At 36.3% G+C, this 20,863-nt stretch overlaps 1 protein-coding gene across 6 annotated transcripts in view; it reads right to left on the bottom strand.

Moving 5' to 3' along the window:
- Positions 1–20,863, bottom strand: part of DENND1B (DENN domain containing 1B) — a 170,023-nt gene that overhangs the window by 120,772 nt on the left and 28,388 nt on the right. For all 6 annotated transcript variants that reach the window (XM_074317075.1, XM_074317076.1, XM_074317074.1 and 3 more), the window contains exon 3: positions 2,154–2,197. In XM_074317075.1, the coding sequence (XP_074173176.1) occupies positions 2,154–2,197 (44 nt within the window). The remainder of the gene's footprint in view (positions 1–2,153; positions 2,198–20,863) is intronic.

The following is a 20,863-nucleotide window of genomic DNA, read 5'->3' on the forward strand; positions in this document are numbered from 1 at the left end:
ATGGTTTCTCCCAGCAGTGAAGGGAGGGTTTCAAGGTAAAATGAATTATGCACATAAAGTACCTCGTACAGTACCCAGGACATCATAAGAGCTAAATAAAGAGCTTTATAAGAATTATTATCACTGAAGCAGTCTCAGATCCAGTGAACAGGCGATTTAGGAAGAAGCAGACAGTTAGTATAGGAAAGGAGTAAAAGGTAAGAAGAATGAGAAACAGACAGAGTAACTTGTGTCATCTGTTCAGAATGGTCACCAGGATGCATACAGCAAAACCCTTCTTCAAGGCCCTGGCTAGATCCCCACATAAAGTTTGGTTTCTTTAGATTCAAAGTCAAGTCGTCAGACAAAACAGAATGGCTATGAGCTGGGCCCCTGGGGTTATGGAGGCTCATCACAGGATATGGTTAATTGCTTTCGTGTTTTACTAAGTATGCGAGGGCTTATTAATGTTCCAGTGACCTCACAAATATGGAAAACAAAGCGACAATTCAGCCCCAGCTCAAAAATTCCTATCAGCAGCTTATCAGTCACAAAGAGAAACAGCGGTAGTTGGTCTCACTGAAAAGTTCACTGCAGCGGAATGCGCCCACTATAAGCACCCCATGTGAACCCCAAGTTAGGAGTCTTCAGATGCCCTAGGGATTCTCAGCGGCCGTTGCACAGGTAGAAATGACACACAAAGGAAAAACCTGGCCAGGGGGCTGGTTCTTGGGTCCGTGGACAGGGAATACTGAGAAGACCGAGAAGAACAGCATTCCAAAACTGTGAAATGAGTCTGTATGGCTCTAACCGATCTACACAGGCCCTGAGAACAAACCCAACTAAACTTCAGATGTCCAGACCATGTCTTCACTGCAACGACGTCTTTTATATACTTAAGATACTTATGAATCGATTCTTCCTCTAAAGGGCTGAAAACAAATTAGGAATGCATACCCTCTTTTTATGTGAAACAACAGTCATGAATTTCACTAGATCTAGTAAATTTTTAACATGCCCATTTAACGGCATTTTCAGGGTAATTTCCTAGTCTTATATATTGATATTCACATGTAGAAAATTATTCTTCCATGACCTTGAAATCTGTATAATTATATCTGAATGAACTATTTTAAACGAAGACCTGTATCAGTTTTCATTTTTGTAAATTATGGGAATTATGAAAATCATGTCTGTGAACTTAACTTATGGTTAAGCCTATAGTATTATAACTTTATAATTTTAACAATGACAAGATTGTTTTATCCCATTTCTTTGTAGACAACAAAAAGAAACCTGCTCATCATTTTCCAGAAAAAAGTGCTTATTTGTATCAAAATTCAAATTTGTATTTTTAACAATATATTATATAATTCACTTTAAAATGATAAATCTGTAATATAAATTTTGAAAGATTTTTTTCTACTCACATACATCATATCAAAATAATTCATTATTTTGGTCATACTAAATATTTAAGGAACTATAAAAGACTGTAATTTACAATACTGATGAATAAATTCACTACAAAGTCTCCCATTTTCTTTTAAAAAACTAAAGTTATAGATAAGAATTATTTAAAAATATGAAAATATTGTCAATTCAATTTATAAATGTAAATGATTCAGGTATTACTGTAAGAAGAAGAGAACTGACCATTTATTCACAGCAGTTACCACTCATTTCTAAATAGACAGAAACAATAGGAGGGTATTCGACAAAGTATGGTATTGTCAAGATTTTTGACAGGGAAATTTTTAAGTGTTTCCAAATATATATTCCACAGATAGATTAAAAAGAGTGTAAAAATATGTTGAAACTGAAAATATTCAGTTCCTATTAGTTTCAATATAAGGGCTTCTTCATCACCCGTCTACTTGGCAACTTTAAAAGATTTGTCACATACAGGGTTGGGGGGTGCCAAAAAAATGTATACACGTGACTTGTATTCATCTTTTATTATGGGTATATATTATTACAACGTTAATACAGTTTTTTCCTTTCTTAAAATGTGTGTACATTGTTTTGGCCCCCTCTGTATATTCTGCACACATGGCTTTTTCTCTCTGAGTTGATCAAGAGAAAACACTTATAGCAACTCATGTGGCAGTAACATTAGTAATAATCACAACACTCCAACTTTAAATGTTCTTTAAAAATTATGTGGTTCCAACCTGGTCTCCAAAGTCCTCTGGGAATTTCCACAAGACCACCGGATCTGTAAATAATTGATACATGGCATTACACATAGGCAAAAGAACACATTTACAGCAACAGGCTTGTTAAAACACTCTTAAAACTGTCAAAGCTACTTTTTTAATAATTTAAAATTTTTTCTTTAAACATTTAGTTGATGAGGTTCAAAATTAAATATTTTGATTTTTTAAGTATTTTAATGACCTTTAGAATAGGAACAAATAAAATTAATAACGCCCAGATTATTAAAAAAATCATTATTTCTTTTATCAACTTACTTTTTTATTTAAATACTTTAGGTTTCGAAATTCTCAAATATAAATTTTCAGTTTTAACTGCATTAACATACTGGTTTTAGTTTGAAAATAAAAAAATATAAATGTGGTAAATATGTAATCAAATGTATTATAGCCATCAGAGACTGGACCAAATACACCACCTTAAATTTCCATTTAAAATGCTAACAGTGTAATAACGCTTGCATTACAGCAAAGTTCATATTTGAAATCCCATACGTGAACTTGAAGTTGCCCTTAAGTAAAGGCATCAAGCTTATTTAAAATATAATTAATATTTTCAGGGCATTTAGGGAATTTTTTCTAATATATTATGTCTAGTTACTCATAATAAAAACAAATGTTGTTTTATAAATATTCCCACTGGTTTTTATTTTCATTATTTCTCACAATATTTCTCTTCCACCGTAATAAAAAGAAGTCCTTTTAATTAGCATTAATAAATATTTTGGTCATGTACTTATTTTTTAATTCTGTCAAAAACAAACTTCTGAGTACACAAATGTGCTTTAAAAAGGTTAGTACACAATAAATCATGTAACTTCTAAAACAGCCTTGGAATGCCCAAGAGGAGTAACAAGTACCCCATATGACAGGATGTGAATTCCATTCCAAGGGAAAGAACTTGGTGAATCAAAGATCACTTCATGTACCCAGTCAGTGAAAAGTTATACCTCTATTCCATTATTTGCACTATTTCATTTGCTTTTTAAAACTACAGTCCAAGGATGCATAATCTCAAGTTTTTTTAATTCCAAAACAGTATTACTTATTAAGTTCAAAAGAATTGATATCAAATATTTTAATTTAAAAAGGAAAGAAAGCATGCTTTCTACAGTTAACCTTTTCACCTATTAAGGAATAAAAAGTTTCTATATAAATTAACATAAATAAAAAACATTTAAAACATCTTATGTAAGAATAACACACGACAAATTTATAAAGGTAATATTAAATGATTATGCCTTCATTTAAAACAAAACGTATACATTTCTGAAATGACCGTGATGTGCATTTTCACTCATCTAAACATACTCAGATATCAATGTCCTGTGGAAGGTTATGTTGAAAAAAATGTGTGCACGTGCATGTGTGTTTATGTGGCAGTTTTACCAAAATGGTAGCTATTGAGATTTGAATCTGAGAAAACAAAAGTGTTTGATGAACTCTTCATACATAAAATTTTAAACAAAAGTTATTATTTTCATAAATTAACACATAACTGATGGTCATATAAACAAATCATCATGCAGAAATGTAGAGTAATCCTTTCTTATCAGGCATGGAGTTAAAGAGTTTCAATGTGAATATTTAAAATACCCCTTTCAAACAACCTCCATTTTATAGTTACCATTTGAGAAAATGTTTGTGACAAATTTCTTACACTTCTGTCTTAAAACAGGACATCTATGTCACTACACAGCCCTACCGGTTGGTTGCCCTGTTTGCAGCATTCACCCAGAACGTTTTGCTCCCTCACTTTTCCTCACCCCTTACTATGCTGTTTAGAATTTCTATGTCGTCTGTTCTTTCAGAGGATGAACAAGTGAATACATGAAAATAGCACGTATTGGTTTAATCGCTTAGTGGAAAATATCCTATTTCTTTTCTTTTCATTAAATGAATTTTACACTTCAGCACCCCAAAATTTATTATAATCATGTGCATCCATATTTTGAAATGGATTAACTTAGTTACCGCCTATGTTATTGGATTTATACCACATCTGACACATCTTTGTAGCAACTTTTCACAAGCACTGCAAAGGAAGAAACAAAAGGGCTCTGAGAAAAAAATAATCCGATTCTCAAATTTATGCACAAAGACTGAATTTTCTGTTCCCTGAGGATTACTTTCCAGATACCAGATCTGATCTAGCAATGTTAGGTCAATCTGATGCTGATTTTCTGGGTGAAAGAATGAGAACTGCTGGCAGGAATCGTCATTGCCAGAGATGACTAATAAAGAGCTTCTGTCGGATGTCTGCTACTAATTCAAAAGACACCACATCTTACTTTAAAAGTAAGCTCTGCCGCCAACAATCTAGAAACCAAATAAAGATGAAAGGAAGGATACAAACTGAAATTTTACGTAAATATGGTCAATCTCTTATTTTAATGAGATAATGTCACAGTGTAGTAAAAAAATGTGCAAATGTTTATTAAATCAGTAAATTGAAGGAGAATATTTAACTTGTGCATCACCACCAAAAGTACTTCAAATTCATGAGTAAGACTTTTTGGAATGTAAAGTGAGATAAATTCAGTAATATTTTATTTTCCTTTGCAATCAAACCTTTCACATTGTTCTGGCCCTTAATTAAAAATTAAAATTAAAATAACTTAAAATACTAGTGTGATTCAACTACACTATTTTTAAAATGCAGAGAAAACTTTCTAATTTGCATAAATAATATTTACTTAATTCTGTGGGATTCATAGATGAGTATCTTTAAAATTATGCAACTGTGAAATCAGTTCAGAGACTATATGCTTTTGAAAAGGTAGAATACATAATATTAGTAAGTATTTTGCTTGATTATAGCTTTCAGTGCTGATTCACCTATGTGGTAGAATCAGAATTTTACAAATGAAGAAATTAAGACCAAAACAATGAGGAGTTTGTCTCAGTTATAAGGTTGGTTAATGTCAGACTAGAATTTTCTTAGTTGAGATCTAAGGAACAACTATTTTAAATAAGTTCCATAATCTATACATTTCTTGGTCCCATTTAACTTATGGTCAATTTATTTCATTCCAAAATCTATGCAAAGCTAAAGACACAGGAAAAGCCTGCCGGATAGCATACACGGAGAAAATCCAAAGAGGTGCCTAGTTTTGGTGTAAAGCATTGTTTTAAACAACGTATCCTGTTGCAATTCCTGAACTCAACTTAAAAATTCACTGGCTTAATATCAAAAAAACTGTTTTTAATGAAAGAATGCTGATGTCTCTTGAATACAAATGAGCAAGAATCATTAAAGAAAATGTGGAATTTTTATTCTTTCACCTGTGAACTACACAAAGTAGGCTCTGTACAACTACACAAAAGAAGGGCATCTGAACTTACAATGCAATAAAATTTAATGAGTGTCATACTAACAGGACAGGATACCACAGGACAATGTAAGGAAATCTCATCTAATTTAGAGAGTTACTAAACGACTTAGGAAGGAAAGTACACTTAAGTTACATCAGCAAATGATTTGGGCTTTAAAGTGGGCGGGGAGAACATTCCAGACTGGAGAAACAATATGCATGAAAATCTTGGAGGTTTAAAGAAAGCAGGACAATTTTATTTATTTATTTATTTTTAATTTAACAATCTATCTATCAGGCATCAGGTACTATGCTAGGTGCTGGGTATAACGAACAAAACAGACACAAGGCCCTGCCCTCACGGAGCTGACATTCTAGGGAAGAGGAAGGTATAACTCCATGAAGTATGATGCATAGTCTATTGGATGCTGATCAGTGCAAAGGCGCAAAGCAGGATAATTTTAAAAACTAAAAAAAAAGAAAAAGTAACAGATTTAGAATGCAGAGTAGCAGAGAATGTCAAGGGATAAAGCTGGAGAGGCAGGGGCCAGACTACCGAGTTTGAAATGTATCCTAGGTATCACAGGAAGCCACCAAAGCAGATGGTGAAAGAAGCCAAAAGAAAAAGAGCAATTAGACACGCACGAAGAATCTTGCCAGAGCGTGCGTGCGTGTGTGTGTGTGTGTGTGTGCGCTGTTCCAAATCAAGGGAAAGAAGTGTGTCTAAAACATCATCAAATAAATGCGGCAAGACATTAAGCAAGGTGGTGACTAAAAATGGCAACTACATGCAAAGCTTAAAGCCAGTAAAATGAACTTCAGTGGAAGGACGCAAAGTAAAAGGCAGATTTCAGATTAAGGAGTGAATGTAAGGAAAGACAGTCAGAGCGCATGGAGGGCAATCGATTCAAGACAGACCGTACGAGGAAGAAGAAAGCAAAGGCAAGAGAGGGAGACGAAGCTAGATGGGTTTGTTCTTTTCTCTTAGACAGATGCAGACTTGAACATGTTTAAATGATAATGAAAATGAACAGGCCAGCAGGGAGCCAGAGAAAAGGGAGATGCTATCACTGGGAAGGCAGCAAGACTGGGGTCCTGACCTCGATGGAGAGATGAGCCCTGGGCAGAAGCTGAAAAATGTTTTCCGTTGTTTTGGAAAAAGAAAAGAGGAGAGCAGGTATGAATCCAGGAAGATTTTAGCGTTTGCAGTGCAAAGACAAGAGTTTTGTGTAAAAATTGCTAATTATTTCCTGTGTCATAGGAGCAAAGCTGTCTGCTGAGAGGCTGCTGGAGGCGAAGGAGGAGGTGAGAGACAACTGTTCCGGAAGCTGTGGAGGACTCGATTCAGTAAGTTTCTAACCCGGTGGTTAAGGGCAACCGTGTGGTGTTTCCCCATCACCATCCAACAGCCTCAGAGCAAGAGATAATTGGTAGATTCGGTCAGGGTAGAAGGTTTCTGTCAGTCATGTGTGATGGGAAGAGAATTTCAACAGAAGTGTAGTTATAGATACAATTTCTCCATCTAAAGCTAATAAAAAGGGAAATTTTTTCTTCTGTTAAATCCATTGCTACTAAATGTCACACCAAATCATGCTAATGCACTTTAAAACTGTATTTTCAGTAGAAAATCTACTGCATATACCTGAAGACTGTAGACTGAAAAATAAGGTAAAATGAATAAAAGGAACCTTTATAAGTAAGAAATTAAGCAGCTGAAGTTCTGGTCTTGAATCTATGAATGGCAATGCTTTCTGTCTGATCAGAGGCAGGTATTGAACAGTATCAAATCAGTTTCCTTCATCTTCTATCTCCCACTCTGTACCTCTCTTTCCAAGGTAATTGGCTCACCTGTTTACCCAAGTCTACCACATAAATACCACTTCCTACATATGCTATGATGTAAAAAAAATTGAAGAGCAAGGAATTAGATAACTACAGATAAAATTATATTTTTCTAGCTGTATTGAAATATAACATTGGATAAGTTTAAGGTATACAATGTGATGCTATCATAAATGTATATATTGTGAAATGTTTACCACAATAAGGTAACATATCCTGTACCTCACATAATTACTAATTTGTTGTTTTTGTTGTTGTTTTGGTGAGACCATTGAAGCCCCACTTTCATAGCGACTTTCAAGTGTACAATACAGTACTGTTACCTATAGTCACCACACTGTACGTTACATCCCCAGAACTTATTCATCGTATAACTGGAAGTTTATACCCTCTGACCGACATCTCGCCATTTCACCCCCACCCCTCAGCTCCTGGCAACCACCATTCCAGTCTCCACTTGTTTGAGTTCAATGTTTTTAGATTCCACATATGAGTGAGATCATCATGGAATTCGTCTTTCTCTGTTTTATTTCACTCAGCACAAGGCCCTCAAGGTCCATCCATGTTGTTGCAAATGGCAAGATGTCCCTTTTTTAGGGCTAAATAATATTCTATGGCCGTGTGTGTGTGTGTGTGTGTGTGTGTGTGTGTGTGTGTGTGTGTGTTCGTTTCTTTAACCATGGAATAACCATGGAATAACCATTGGTGGATATCTATGGTTGTTTCCACATCTTGGCTCTTGTGAATAATGCTGCAATGAACACAGGGTGCAGAAATCTTTTTGAGATAGGAATTTCATCTTCTTCCAATCTATACCCAGAAGTCGGATTGCTGGGTCATAAGGTAGTTCTAATTTTAATTTTTTGAAGTACCTCCATATTGTTTTCCATAGTGGCTGTACCAATTTGCATCTGTACCAACAGTGAAACCAAGGTTTGATTTAATCTTTAATCCATTAAATCAGGAATGGTATTGTTTAATATCCACATATTTGTGAATTTTCCAGTTTTCCTCTTGTTACTAAATTTAGTTTCATACCATTGTGGTTGAAAAAGATACTTGGTATAATTTCAATCTTTTTAAATTTACTGAGATTCATTTGGTGACCTAACATATGATCTATCCTGGAGAACATTCCTTATGTGCTTGAGAAGAATGTGTATTCTGCTGCTGTTGATTAGAATGTCCTGTACATGTCTGCTAACATCTGATGTAGAGTATGGTTCAAGTCTGATGTTTCCTTATTAATTTTTCTGTCTGGATGATTCATCCAGTGTTGAAAGCAGGATACTGAATTCCTCTATTATCACATTGTTGTCTATAACTCCCTTCAGATCTGTTATTTATTTGCTTGACATATTTAGGTGTTCTGTTGCAGGATTAATATGTAATTACAATTGTTATATCTTCTTGATGAATCAACTGCTTTATCATTATATAACAACTTTCTTTGTCTCTTGTTACACTTTTGACTTAGTCTATTTTGTCTGATCTAAATATAGATACCTCTGCATTCTTCTTTTGGTTTCCATTTCCATGGAATGTATTTTTCCATTGCTTCATTTTGAGCCTACATGTGTCCTTCAGCTGAAGTGAGTCTCTTGTAGGCAGCATATAGTTGGCTCTTGTTTTCTTATCCATTCAGCCACTATATGCCTTTTCATTGGAGAATTTAGTCCATTTACAGTTAATTATTTATAGGTAAGGACATACTATTGCTATCTTGCTAACTGTTTTCTGGCTGTTTTGTAATTCCCTTCTTCCCGTCTTGCTGTTTGCCTTTGTGAATTGATGGTTTTCCACAGCATACTTTTATTCCTTTCTCTTTATCTTGTGTGTATCTACTATAGATTCTTGTTTGTGGTTACCCTGAGGCTTACTCGAAAACTCTTAGAAATATAACAGCCTATTTTAATCTGATAATAACTGAACTTTGATCACATACAAAACCTCTACCTTTTATCCCCCTTCACCCACACATTTTGTTGTTGGTACCATGCTTTACATCTTTTTATACTGTACATCCACTAACAAATTATTATAGGTATAGCTTTTTTGAGTACTTCTGTCCTTCAACCTTTATACTAGAATTAAGTGCTTAGCAGATCACCATATTACAGTATTTAAGCATGCTGAATTTGACTGTATACCGGCCTTTCCTAGCGTGTTGTTTCTTTTCATGTGTTCACAGTTGAAAAAGTGCTTTCAACACTTCTTGTAAGGAAGGTATCGAGATGATGAACTAGCTCAACTTTTATTCATTTGGAAAAGTCTTTGTCTTCATTTCTGAAGGACAACTTTGCTGGGTAAAGAATTGATTCCAGAGCTTTGAGTATATAATTCCATTCTCTCCTGGCCTGCAAGGTCACTGCTGAGAAACTTGCTGATAGCCTTTGCAAGAGAGAACATTTTTCTCTTGATGCTTTTAAAATTATTTGTCTTTAACTTTAGACTGTTTTACTATAATGTGTCCTGAAGAATCATTTTGGATTGAAATTTTGGGGTGACCTATTAATTTCATGAGCTGGATGTCCAAATTTCTCCCCAGGTTTGGGAAGTTCTTAGCCATTATTTCCTTAAATACATTTTCAACTGCTTTCTCCCTCTCTTCTTCTGTGACTCCAGTGTTATATGGAATGTTTGTCTTAATGGTATCTCAGGAGGCCCATAGGCTTTCATCATTCTTTCTCATTCTTTTTTATTTTTGCTCCTCTGAGTAGTTAATTTCAAATGATCTATCTTCAAGCTCTGATTCTTTTTTCGGTTTGATCTAGTCTGCTACTGAAGCTCTGTATTGAATTTTGCAGTTCAGTCATTACATTCTTCAACTCCAAAATTTCTATTTGATTCCTTTTTATGTTTTCTGTCTTTGTTGCACTTTTCATTTTGTTCTTGTATTGTTTTCCTGATATATTTAAGTTGTTTATCCAAATCTCTTGTAGCTCTCTATGCATCATTAGAATGATTATTTTGAATTCTTTGCCAGGCACTTCCTGGCTCTCCATTTCTTTCGGGCCAGTTTGTGGAGGTTTACTGTCCTCCTTTTGCAGAGCCATGTTTCTCTGATACTTCACAATCCTTAAAGCCTTGCATAGGAGACTGCACATTTAAAGAAGTAGTCCCTTCTCCCAGATTTCACAGACTGACTTCCACACGGGAAGACTTTCACCTGCAGGTGGGAGCATAGCGAAGTGAGCTATGACCCCAGGTCTAGTGGTGCAGGTCACCAAGTGCAGGGGTGCAGAATGGCACCAGGTCTGGGTTAGTGTGGCAGCTCAGCAACTCATGTCATTGGGGCCACAGAACTTACAATGGTGTATTCCTTGACAAGTGCTGCAGGGGATCTATTGAGGCTGCCAGGACTGAGCGTTCCCTCAGCAGCAACTCCAGGGATGGCAGCTAGGGACCAGGGCACACGGCAGTCGGAGCCGGAGCCAGCAGTGTCCTCTCAGCTTGCAATACCATGCACTTTGCCAGGCTCTGGGTGGGGCAAAACTGAAGCACGACCATTATGTAGTGCCCCAAAAGGCTGGGGAGGATGGTCACTCACCCCAATATCCTTTTCCTGTCAGGGGCACTCTTTGTAGCTGGGGGGCTCCTTCTTGGCACCCAGCAGTGCTGGCTTGGGGGTTGAGAGGATGCAGGCAACATGAGGCTGCTCCTGCTTCCCTGGTCCCACTGTGTTGTTGACGTTTCTTAACTGGATGCCAGAGCTCTCCCAGGGTAGTTGTTCAGAAAAGCTTCTAATTGTTGATCTTTGTGGCGTGAGGGGGAAGAGGTCGGAATCGTCTACTCTGCCACCTTGCTGACGACACACCACTAAAATTATAATTTTCACGATGTGTGCCAAAATAACTTGCAAACACGTCAATTATTGTAATTTCATATCTAGCCTAACTGAAAGAAAAATATTTGAGGAAACAACTCGTTCCCTCATTTAGGGTCACCAATGACCTCGGTGAAGCCAAAGAGCCAGGAAAACAATATCCTGCCGTTTCTCCTTGGCACACACCCCAGCAAAACACAGCTTCACAGCACTGGTGGAAAGATGTCACTCACCCCAACAAGATAGTTCTAATAATTTCCACTGACCCACCCCCAAAAACGTTATCACAGATTGCACAGCACTACAAACTTTAAGACTACCAGCAACAGTGAAAATAAAAAATTCACGGCTGCAAAGTGTTAAATTCAGACCACGTCTAATAATAATAAAGTATAGGTGTTTGCCCAAATCCTTTAAAGTTAGCATATAGATGATAACAGAGAATTTTAGCATATTCTTAAAGGCCTGCTCCAGTAGTCCTCAGACTTCAGCTTGTAACAAAAGTGCCTGGAGAGCTTGTTAAAACACAGGTCTCTGGGTCCCATGTGCTGAACTTCTGAGTCAACAGGTCAAAGTCGGGTCTGAGAAACTGCTTCTCTAACAAGTTCCCAAGTGATACTGATGCAATTGATCTAAGGACCACACTTTGAGAACTAATAGCACAGACCATGTATCGCACAATGGTTGGCATTATGTATCACATGTTAAAGAATTTAATATTGGTTGACTGAAAACATTCTTTAAAACATGGTAATGAGTAATTCAGAATTCCCTTTATTGTGTACATATTTTATTTGGCAAGTAGGTATATCTTCAGAGGGCTAGGAAGAAACATCAACCATGACCATTATAGTGGGAGGTAACTATAGCAAGAAAAATGTTACCAAAATGTTTTGTAAACTATTTCTGCGCTAATAATTACTACTAATACTATAATTATACGACTCTATAACAATGTAAATAATTTTATTTCAAAATTAAGCGTATATATGCTATAAATTAAGCTATATATGCAAGAAGACATACTGTGTTATTCCCTCTATATGCCATATACACACACTGGTAGCCTATTTCCAGGTAAGATGTATGTACCTTACCATCTAAGATAACTGTGAAAGAACGTTTTTTTGTTGTGCTTTCTTTCACAGAATTTAAGCAATTACTTCCAATTTGAAGAACAGAAAGGGCAGATGCCCATATCTGTGAATGCAAAAACTAATTTAAGGCCTCTGTGTTTTTTTTTCTTTTGGAATTTTCAAAAAAAAAAAAAAAAAAAAGGTTTGTTATGCATGGATAGAATCATAGAATTTTCCGAATGAGAGAGGACCTTAACGATTCTTTTTTACCCCCCATACTCAGGAAGTTACACTGGAACCCACGTCTGTAGCCAAGCCTAGAAAGAACGTAGATGCCCTTGTTTGTAATACGACGTCCTTTCTAAAACCTGCGGCTGCATAAAAAGGGCAGCACAAATAAGCCCCGTTTCCTTTACTTTGTTCACCTTGATGTTATTGTTCACTGAGTTTCAGGCATATTCATAAGTCCAGAAATCTTCCTTATTATCTGCAGGAGGATATTTTCAGCAAACCAAATACTTAAAACTTTTATAAATAACGGCCTAATCCCATCGGACTTGCTCTGAATGATACTTGGAAATTTGTACGGGAAGAAAGTTCGGAAGGATATTAATCACTAAGGGATTCAAATTAATACCCTCTCATTCTACAACTAAAATACTTCTTATAGGAGTTTGACTTACATATACAAAAACTTTAAGGAAATGAAACTGTTATTTCAAGACGTTTTATGAACAGCTGCAAAAATGCCAGAGATCACGCTTCTACTTATTGCTTTACATAATATACATATTTAAAATTAAAAGCACGCAATTTGGGAAATTTCTTTCACCTCTTAAAAATGTATATAAGCAGTGGTGCAAAAACATCTAGTGATCCTACTGAGATTATCTTCATTCTGAACAATCATTTGGATAATCAAACAACTGTTACTGTAAAATTATTTTGGTGCTTTTGAAACTCAAACCATAAAAGCAACTTAATGGATAATTCTAGCCTTTCTAAATGTTCTTCCCCAGAAATATCTAAAATCATCATCACAACTGAAAACAATGAAGCTCTTTTTGTTCATATTAAGCAAATTCTAGCTAAGGTAATAAAAATGGAACTTCAAAGAACCTTAAGATATAATCCATAGCAGGTTAGATATATTATTTTCTGACTTCCATTCCTTTTAAACAAGACCTATTATAATAAAATGAAAACCTGCATCAATCACCTGATAGAGTAATTCCAAACTTAACCAAACAGGGCTAATGGGTGAGAATTGAATTGAAAACACCTTGACAAAGAAAGCAATTTCTTTTCTTCGCACTCCTCTGAAGCTGTGGGTGATCATGGTAATCGAACCATCAACAGTGAGGGGCCATCTGTCCCAAGGGCCCTTCATGAGAGTTTCTTAAAAAATCAACAACAAAAAAGGGAAAGAAATGCTCTACCACACATATGTTCGATCTTGATTAATCTATGACAAGAAACTCACAACTAAGAATCAATGTTTTGACGTTTTTCAGATACCAATCACTAAAGCCAACACAAAAGTTTTTTTTCCAAGAACACAGGGAGAAAAAGTTAATGGGTTGCTTACAAAAAGATGGTCTTTTATATAATATCTGAAAAACCTATTAATCAACCGAGCTGATCATCATATCCTAAAGCAACTGCTTTTATTACGATGATTGCCTTAAAGTGGGAGACAGGCAAAAGGCCACGCTCTAAGTTAGCACAGAGACTAGCTTCCCAGATTCTTGTTCTTATATATTCTTTCTACAAATATATTATTCAATTTTAAAAAAAGACATGTTCATAGCACTCATTATATTTACCTCTTTGAACTAAAATAGATTTTCAAGCATTATACGAAACCTCAGAAATGTGACATTAATTGAACCTCCTAAAGCAGTTTCATTTTATTCATAACATCTAAAATGATTTTCGTATTACACCAAAAAAATAATTGCAAGCAGAAGTGCAAATTGAGTCAAAGCTTTCCTTGTTTGATATATAGTTTGAAGTACAGTAACTGCTGGCACTCTTGCATATAGCAAACTCAGTTTCAATCATTTTGGAATAAGCCAAAGTTGATAAATAAAATGTACTAACTATAAAAAATGACTCAAAGTTTACTAAAATGAACATCTGTGTGAACGATATTAAGAATAACTATTAAAAACATTTAAAAACAAATTTTAAAATGAAAATACAATTACAAAACACAATATTAAAGAACCAAATTAAACCATGAATCACATTTCTTTCTGAATCCTTTCAAGTTACAATCAAAATAAATGTAGATGAAATGTAATTTAAGACTCAAACACATAAATTCACTGAGACTTACTATAAATAAAGTAACTCCTTAACTTATTTATCTTTGCATCTCTGGAGCCCAGGAATGGCTTCTGCGATCCCAGAAAGATGACATCCTCAAGAACATGAGAAATGCAAGCACATCTGCCCTCTAGAAGGAGAAACACTAACCCAGGTCTTGACAGACACGCATTTGCAGTTCAAAATTACTCTAGAAAATCCACAAGCCAACAGAAACAGAAAGAATTAGAACCCCTCCTCATCAAAGCCTGAAGATACTAAAATTATATAAAATAGTGTCTATAATAGAACTTTTAAAATAGTTAAAGAATAAAATGAGGGTTCAAAACATGAGCAAATAATGAGACTACAAAAGGCAAATTTTGAAAACTAGAACTTTAATAAAAAAATATACAATCTATGAAATTAAAAGCTCAGTAGATGAAATGAATAGCAGATTATATACGATTGAAGAAAGAAATAGTGAACTGAATCAGACACAAGAGATATTAAACAGAATCAGGCACTGAGAGACCAAAAAAAGAAATACAAAGGAGGTTTAAAATAATGGAGATTAGGGGGCCGGCCCGGTGGCTCAGGCGGTTAGAGCTCCATGCTCCTAACTCCGAAGGCTGCCGGTTTGATTCCCACACGGGCCAGTTCAATTCCTCAAGTCCCGCAAGGGATGGTGGGGCGAGGTGTACAAAACAAGGGAAGGATGGAGGTAATATCAGAAGAAATAATGACTGACTTTTCCAAAAATGGTGAAAGATATAAATCTTCAGATTTAGAAATCATAACAAACTCAAGCAAGATCTCAAGAAACACATCTAGATTCATTATAATGAACTTAAAGAGAACAAAAAGACATAGACATTTCTAGAAGCACCCTACAGGAAAAGACAGAACTCTTAATCTCTAAATATATACAGATAGAAATATATCATGTTTCCCCGAAAATAAGACCTAGCTGGACCATCAGCTCTAATGTGTCTTTTGGAGCAAAAATTAATGTAAGACCCAGTCTTATTTTAATATAAGACTGAGTCTTACATAATATAATACCCAGTCTTATATAAGACCGGGTCTTATGTAATGTAATATAATATAATGTAATTTATATAATACCAGGTCTTATATTAATTTTTGCTCCAAAAGACACATTAGAGCTGATGGTACAGATAGGTCTTATTTTCAGGGAAATATGGTAGCTACAGATACAGATAAAGATGTAGATAATTAAATATATATATATTTAGAGATTAAGAGTTACCTCTTTTCCTGTGGTATGCTTTTTATATACATATAAAATTACACTGACAACAGACTTGTCAATAGCAGCAATGGAATCTGAAGATAGTGGAATATATTTGAAACTTTTGAAAAAGTATTTTTGCCTTTTGAGAACTTTATAAACAGGAATGTGGGAAAAAATAAAGATATTTTTGGAAAGACAAAACTTGAGAGATTTACCAAAAACAAATCCTTGCTAAAGGAATGTCTAAAGATTATAGAATCAATCAGAAAAAAAAGAATAATTCTCCAAAAGAAAGGTGTGCATATAAGAAGTAATATATTTCATGTACCCAGATATTTATACAATATTTACTGAAGCATTGTCTGCAACTAACAAAGTCCCATAAACAACTTATATGGCCATTAGTATAGAAAAGGTTATATCATCATTATCCCATGAAATACTATACAGCTTTAAAAAAGAATAAAGCTTTGAAAAATTAATTTGTTCATATGGAAAAAAAAAATCTCTGAAAGATACTGTTAAATAAAAACAAGGAGGCAAGACGAGCTCAGAGAGATAAGGAAGGGCAGGCCCAACACGAGGACCTTGTAAATCGTAAAATGAACTGGGCTTGCACTCTAGGAAAGAGAACCACGTGACAGTTTGAGTAGAGAAGTGACACGCTCTGTCATATTCTAACAGGATCACCAGGCTGCTGTGCTGCATATAAACTGAAAAACAACAAAATAATGAAGCCAGTTAAAAGTTATCTGAATTACGGCTACTGCAGTAATTCAGATAACATACCAAATGAACCTCCTGGAAAACTAACGCAGATCTTGGGATTCAGACATATATGGACAATTTGTGGTAAAACACAAGGAAGGAAGCAGATGAAATAAAACTTAATGATGACCCATCCTCCTGAGATAGAATGCAATAGGGCCTAAGAGTCAAAGGGAAACGCCCTACAGCGTACAGTAGGCCTCTTATGGACCTGTCCTGACGCAGTGATCTCGGTGGCACGCGGGTGCACTGGGAAGGAAATAACCGAGTTTTGTAAAAACTCACCTAGGTCTGCAGCGCTCCTGTGACACTAAGAACGAGGAGCCATCTCCTCACCCACTTTGCAGATGACAATCCAGGGCCGAGTGGCATTGAAAGTGCAAAGAGCTGTGACTGTCAACGTCATCACGATCGGCAGTCCAGGGGCCAAGAGGAGCAGCAGAGAAACTGCAGCCCAGGGTGACAGCACATGTCACGGTCAGCACCAACCACTGCCAGGAGCATCATCCCAGCTGAAGCACTAAAAGGTCTAGAGAAATGGCTGCATGAGTGATGCAGAAATGACCTCAGGGCAACGTCAAGAGCAAAGGCACGAATGAAGCACAGCACCTGAGCGATACCTCGCGGGTCCACAGAACTATTAAAGACAAGGAGTACTTCAAGGTGGGCAGACACCTGGTGATGCTCAGGTAGGGATTATCAGGCAGACAACCTTTGAGTCTAAGTATCAATGTGATGTCATCTGCGCCCTCAAGGACTTCTGGGTAACATCTTTAAAATGTCCACAGTAAAAATTAAGAAACTTGTTAACGAAAAACTGTAATGATAAGCAAAATGGGCATCACCCAGATATGACATTTCAGTTCTCAATTACAAGAGACAAACTTTTAGGTCTTTCTTGATATACTGTGAAAGAAGTAGAGATGTGAATAGACATTTAATTCTGTTTCTACCGGAATTATGCTGTTTTATTTTTAAAGTCTTCCCTGATGGTATCCAAACTTTCCTTGAACTAATAATGGGTACATGTCATTAACCTCAGAGGTCAATGCTATGGTTGGTAAATAGAAGACTGATATTGACAACAAGAAACATTTCCTGAACGGGACAGAAAGCTAATAGTCTGAACTTGCTCACAAACAATTAAGTCACAGAGTAACTTTCACCCATTTTCCTTAAAACATATAATCACCCAGTTATTGGAGATAAATTTAAAAAGACTTTGTTGTGCATTTCAAATAGAAAATAGTGATCTAGCGTTGAGGCCAATTGGTCTAGATTCAGAGGAGACTGCAGGAGCAAATACAATTTCCCAGGAATAACTTGTCATGTGAGATTACAGATAAATGTGTACAGAAGACGGGTTACATATCAGAAATGGAAATAACCACACATGGCAGATCCCAGGCCAGAGGGGTGAGGGTCCAGAGGCTTGGTCTCCCCTCTCCCTGGGTGTCAGGCTCCTTGATGTTCCACAGACACAGGCATAGCTATTTATGTTCTCCGGTGGAGATTCACACACAGGACTGTACACATCTCCCAGCTGCCTTCCTAAGGCCCAACAAATGGCTGACCATTCTTCCCAATGTCCAACTGAATCCCTCATAAGAGAATTTAAGTCTTTTCTCTCTTGTTGAAAAGCTGGGGAAAAGATGGATCATACCCACACATAATTTTTTAAACACTTCAAAAAGTGTTACTGAAATGATTTCCCATCCATCACAAATTATTTCCTCTATGTAAATGTGGGGGTTCTCAGCCCTTTCTGATCGTTAGAATTACGTTAGATCGTTAGAAAACATGAACAAAACAAAAAATAGTGAGCCCCCTGGCCACATCCCAGGCCATACTTGATGTCTGCAAGTTTTTAAAACTCCCCAGGTTATTCTAATGTGCAGTTTGACTGAGAATCACTGCCTCAATCTTACTACAAAGAAGTGTTTTTCTCAAGCCTTTTGAAAACTTTTCAGCCTTTTTTAAGTTTCTAATATGGTCTCAAACACTGGGCTCAAAATTAGACTACAACATACAATGGCATATACAAAACACAGGTGCTTTATCGAGTTGCCCATAAACATCAACAAGGCAAAATTCTGTATCTCAGACCCAGTTCTTCCAGTGACTTCATTCCACCAACACCTTAAAGTGAATCCCATCCATCTCGCTGTTAATAGAATCCGGGCACCCAAGCTTCCTCCAAGTCTCAGACTCAGCCTCTATATCTAACCCACTTCCTAGTCCTGTTAGTTCTTGCTTTGAAATGTTGCTGTCATCCATTCCTCGCCGTCCATACTCATCCTCCTCTAAAGCCATATTCCCAACCAGTGTCGCTGCCCCTCGGCTCTTCTCAACCCACCGCCACAACATTAATCTTACAAGAGGGTTTTCATCATGCCTCCCTTCACAGAAACATGTCCAGGGGCTCCCCACTGATAACACTAACAAAACCCAACTCTTCAAACTATGCTGGTGTTTTATGCCTCAAATGAAATATTCCTCTTTTCACACAAAATGACTCCAGACTACGACAAGTCAGTGCAGCAAAATTCTGTGCTTTGTACGTGACTCCATCCTATTTCCCACCACACTCCAGTATGGATTTTCTGCTCCACCCAGGCCTCCTGTCTTTCATACAAATACAGTTTATTCCCAATTCCAAGCATGTACACATGCTACACCCTTTCTTAAAATCCCGTCTTCTCTTTTCCCCTCTCCAAACGCTTCTCTTTCCCTGGACCTGGGCGGTGAGGCCTTCCCACTTCCAGGCAGCACACCACTGTTTCACCCGACCCGGTTACTCTGAAGTACCCTGCTTTACACGACTACTTAACTATTTTACCTGTGTCTCCTCATTTAAATAAAGCTCCCGAAGGCAGAAATCATGTTTTATATTCTTGATGTATATCTACTGCATAAAAGTAGCTTTTCCGGCTTTTCACTGAATTTTTCATTCTCTTCATTCAATGAACATAAATAACGCCTATAAAATTCTTCCCTATTATATCAATTTCTTGAGTAAATTTCCTGAATTTACTTATTTTGAGAAGCAGCTAGCCTACTCTAACATAAGTCTGACTAATTCTGCTTCAAAGGTAATAAAATGAATCAAGTATTTGTGCCAAACAACGTTTAAATGTGGCATACAGCTAAAAAAAATCACAACTTTCTTTAAAATCAGAGGGAAAATGTCAAGTTATAATTATTTATTCATTGCACACACATATTCCCTCTTTATGCACAAAAGAGGGAAGAGTGGTGTTTACAGTTAAACGCCGACAGGAGGTGTACAGGGAAGGTACATGAGTGAAGGGAACCTACGGAGAATTAGGAAACGGAAGGGGCGGTCGTGACAGACCTGGCCCCATCTGCAGAAGGCAGTCGTGTTCCTTCAGCTCCAGCCAGTGGCGTAGGTCCCCCGTGTTGACAGATACTCTTAATGTTTCAAGAGAACCAGAATTTTCATGAAAAATTACATAATTTTTAAATTGGGAAAAATAATTGAATATTTCATAAATACTGTGTGAGCCAAAGAAGGTGTGTTAGGGGGTCAGTGTTGTTTAACCTGTGTATTATGGTATAAGGATTAAAATTAGAAAAGAAAAACATTCCTTCAGGTTGACATGTTTAAAGTAAACCATTACTTGGAAAGGTTTTATCTGTTCTAGTGGCTTTTAGAATCAAAACAGTTCTTGTTCAGCTAAGTTCATTTAAATGTGCGACCCTAAATTCAGGAGAATCCCTCCTAATTTGGTTGATTCTAAAGTAACATTTTAAATAAAAAATGAATGGACAGTATTAGCAAAACCAGTTTCCTTGAACTTTTTTTCTTAAGCAGATAAAAAGGTTGTTTAATCATAATTAGTATATATATACACATTATAGAAATTGAGTGTTTTTTGAGATGTCTGAATTTTATAGGTACACTGTCAACAGAAAATAGTCTCAAAATAGAATAGAGTTTATCAGTTTCAAAAGTAGCTTAAAACATAGCTCATAAGTGTTGATATTATCATGACAACTCCATGATTCGAAATAAGGGACAACTGAAATCTCAAGGCCTATCAGCCACTGGAGATGTGAAGAACAGCAGATGAAAACCACTTTCCTCGGGGAACATCTGAGAGTATTCGCATCACAACTTGGAAGAACTCATGACAAAACCAGATAGCCAAAGGATTCAAACAGGTTCATGAAGGAACCCGAAAGAGAAGAATTATGTCATTTGGAACAAACAGAATTACACATGGAGAAAAATAATTAACTAAAAAACTATG

Source organism: Rhinolophus sinicus, linkage group LG12 (genome assembly GCF_036562045.2).
Source record: "Rhinolophus sinicus isolate RSC01 linkage group LG12, ASM3656204v1, whole genome shotgun sequence".
NCBI classification, from domain to species: domain Eukaryota; kingdom Metazoa; phylum Chordata; class Mammalia; order Chiroptera; family Rhinolophidae; genus Rhinolophus; species Rhinolophus sinicus.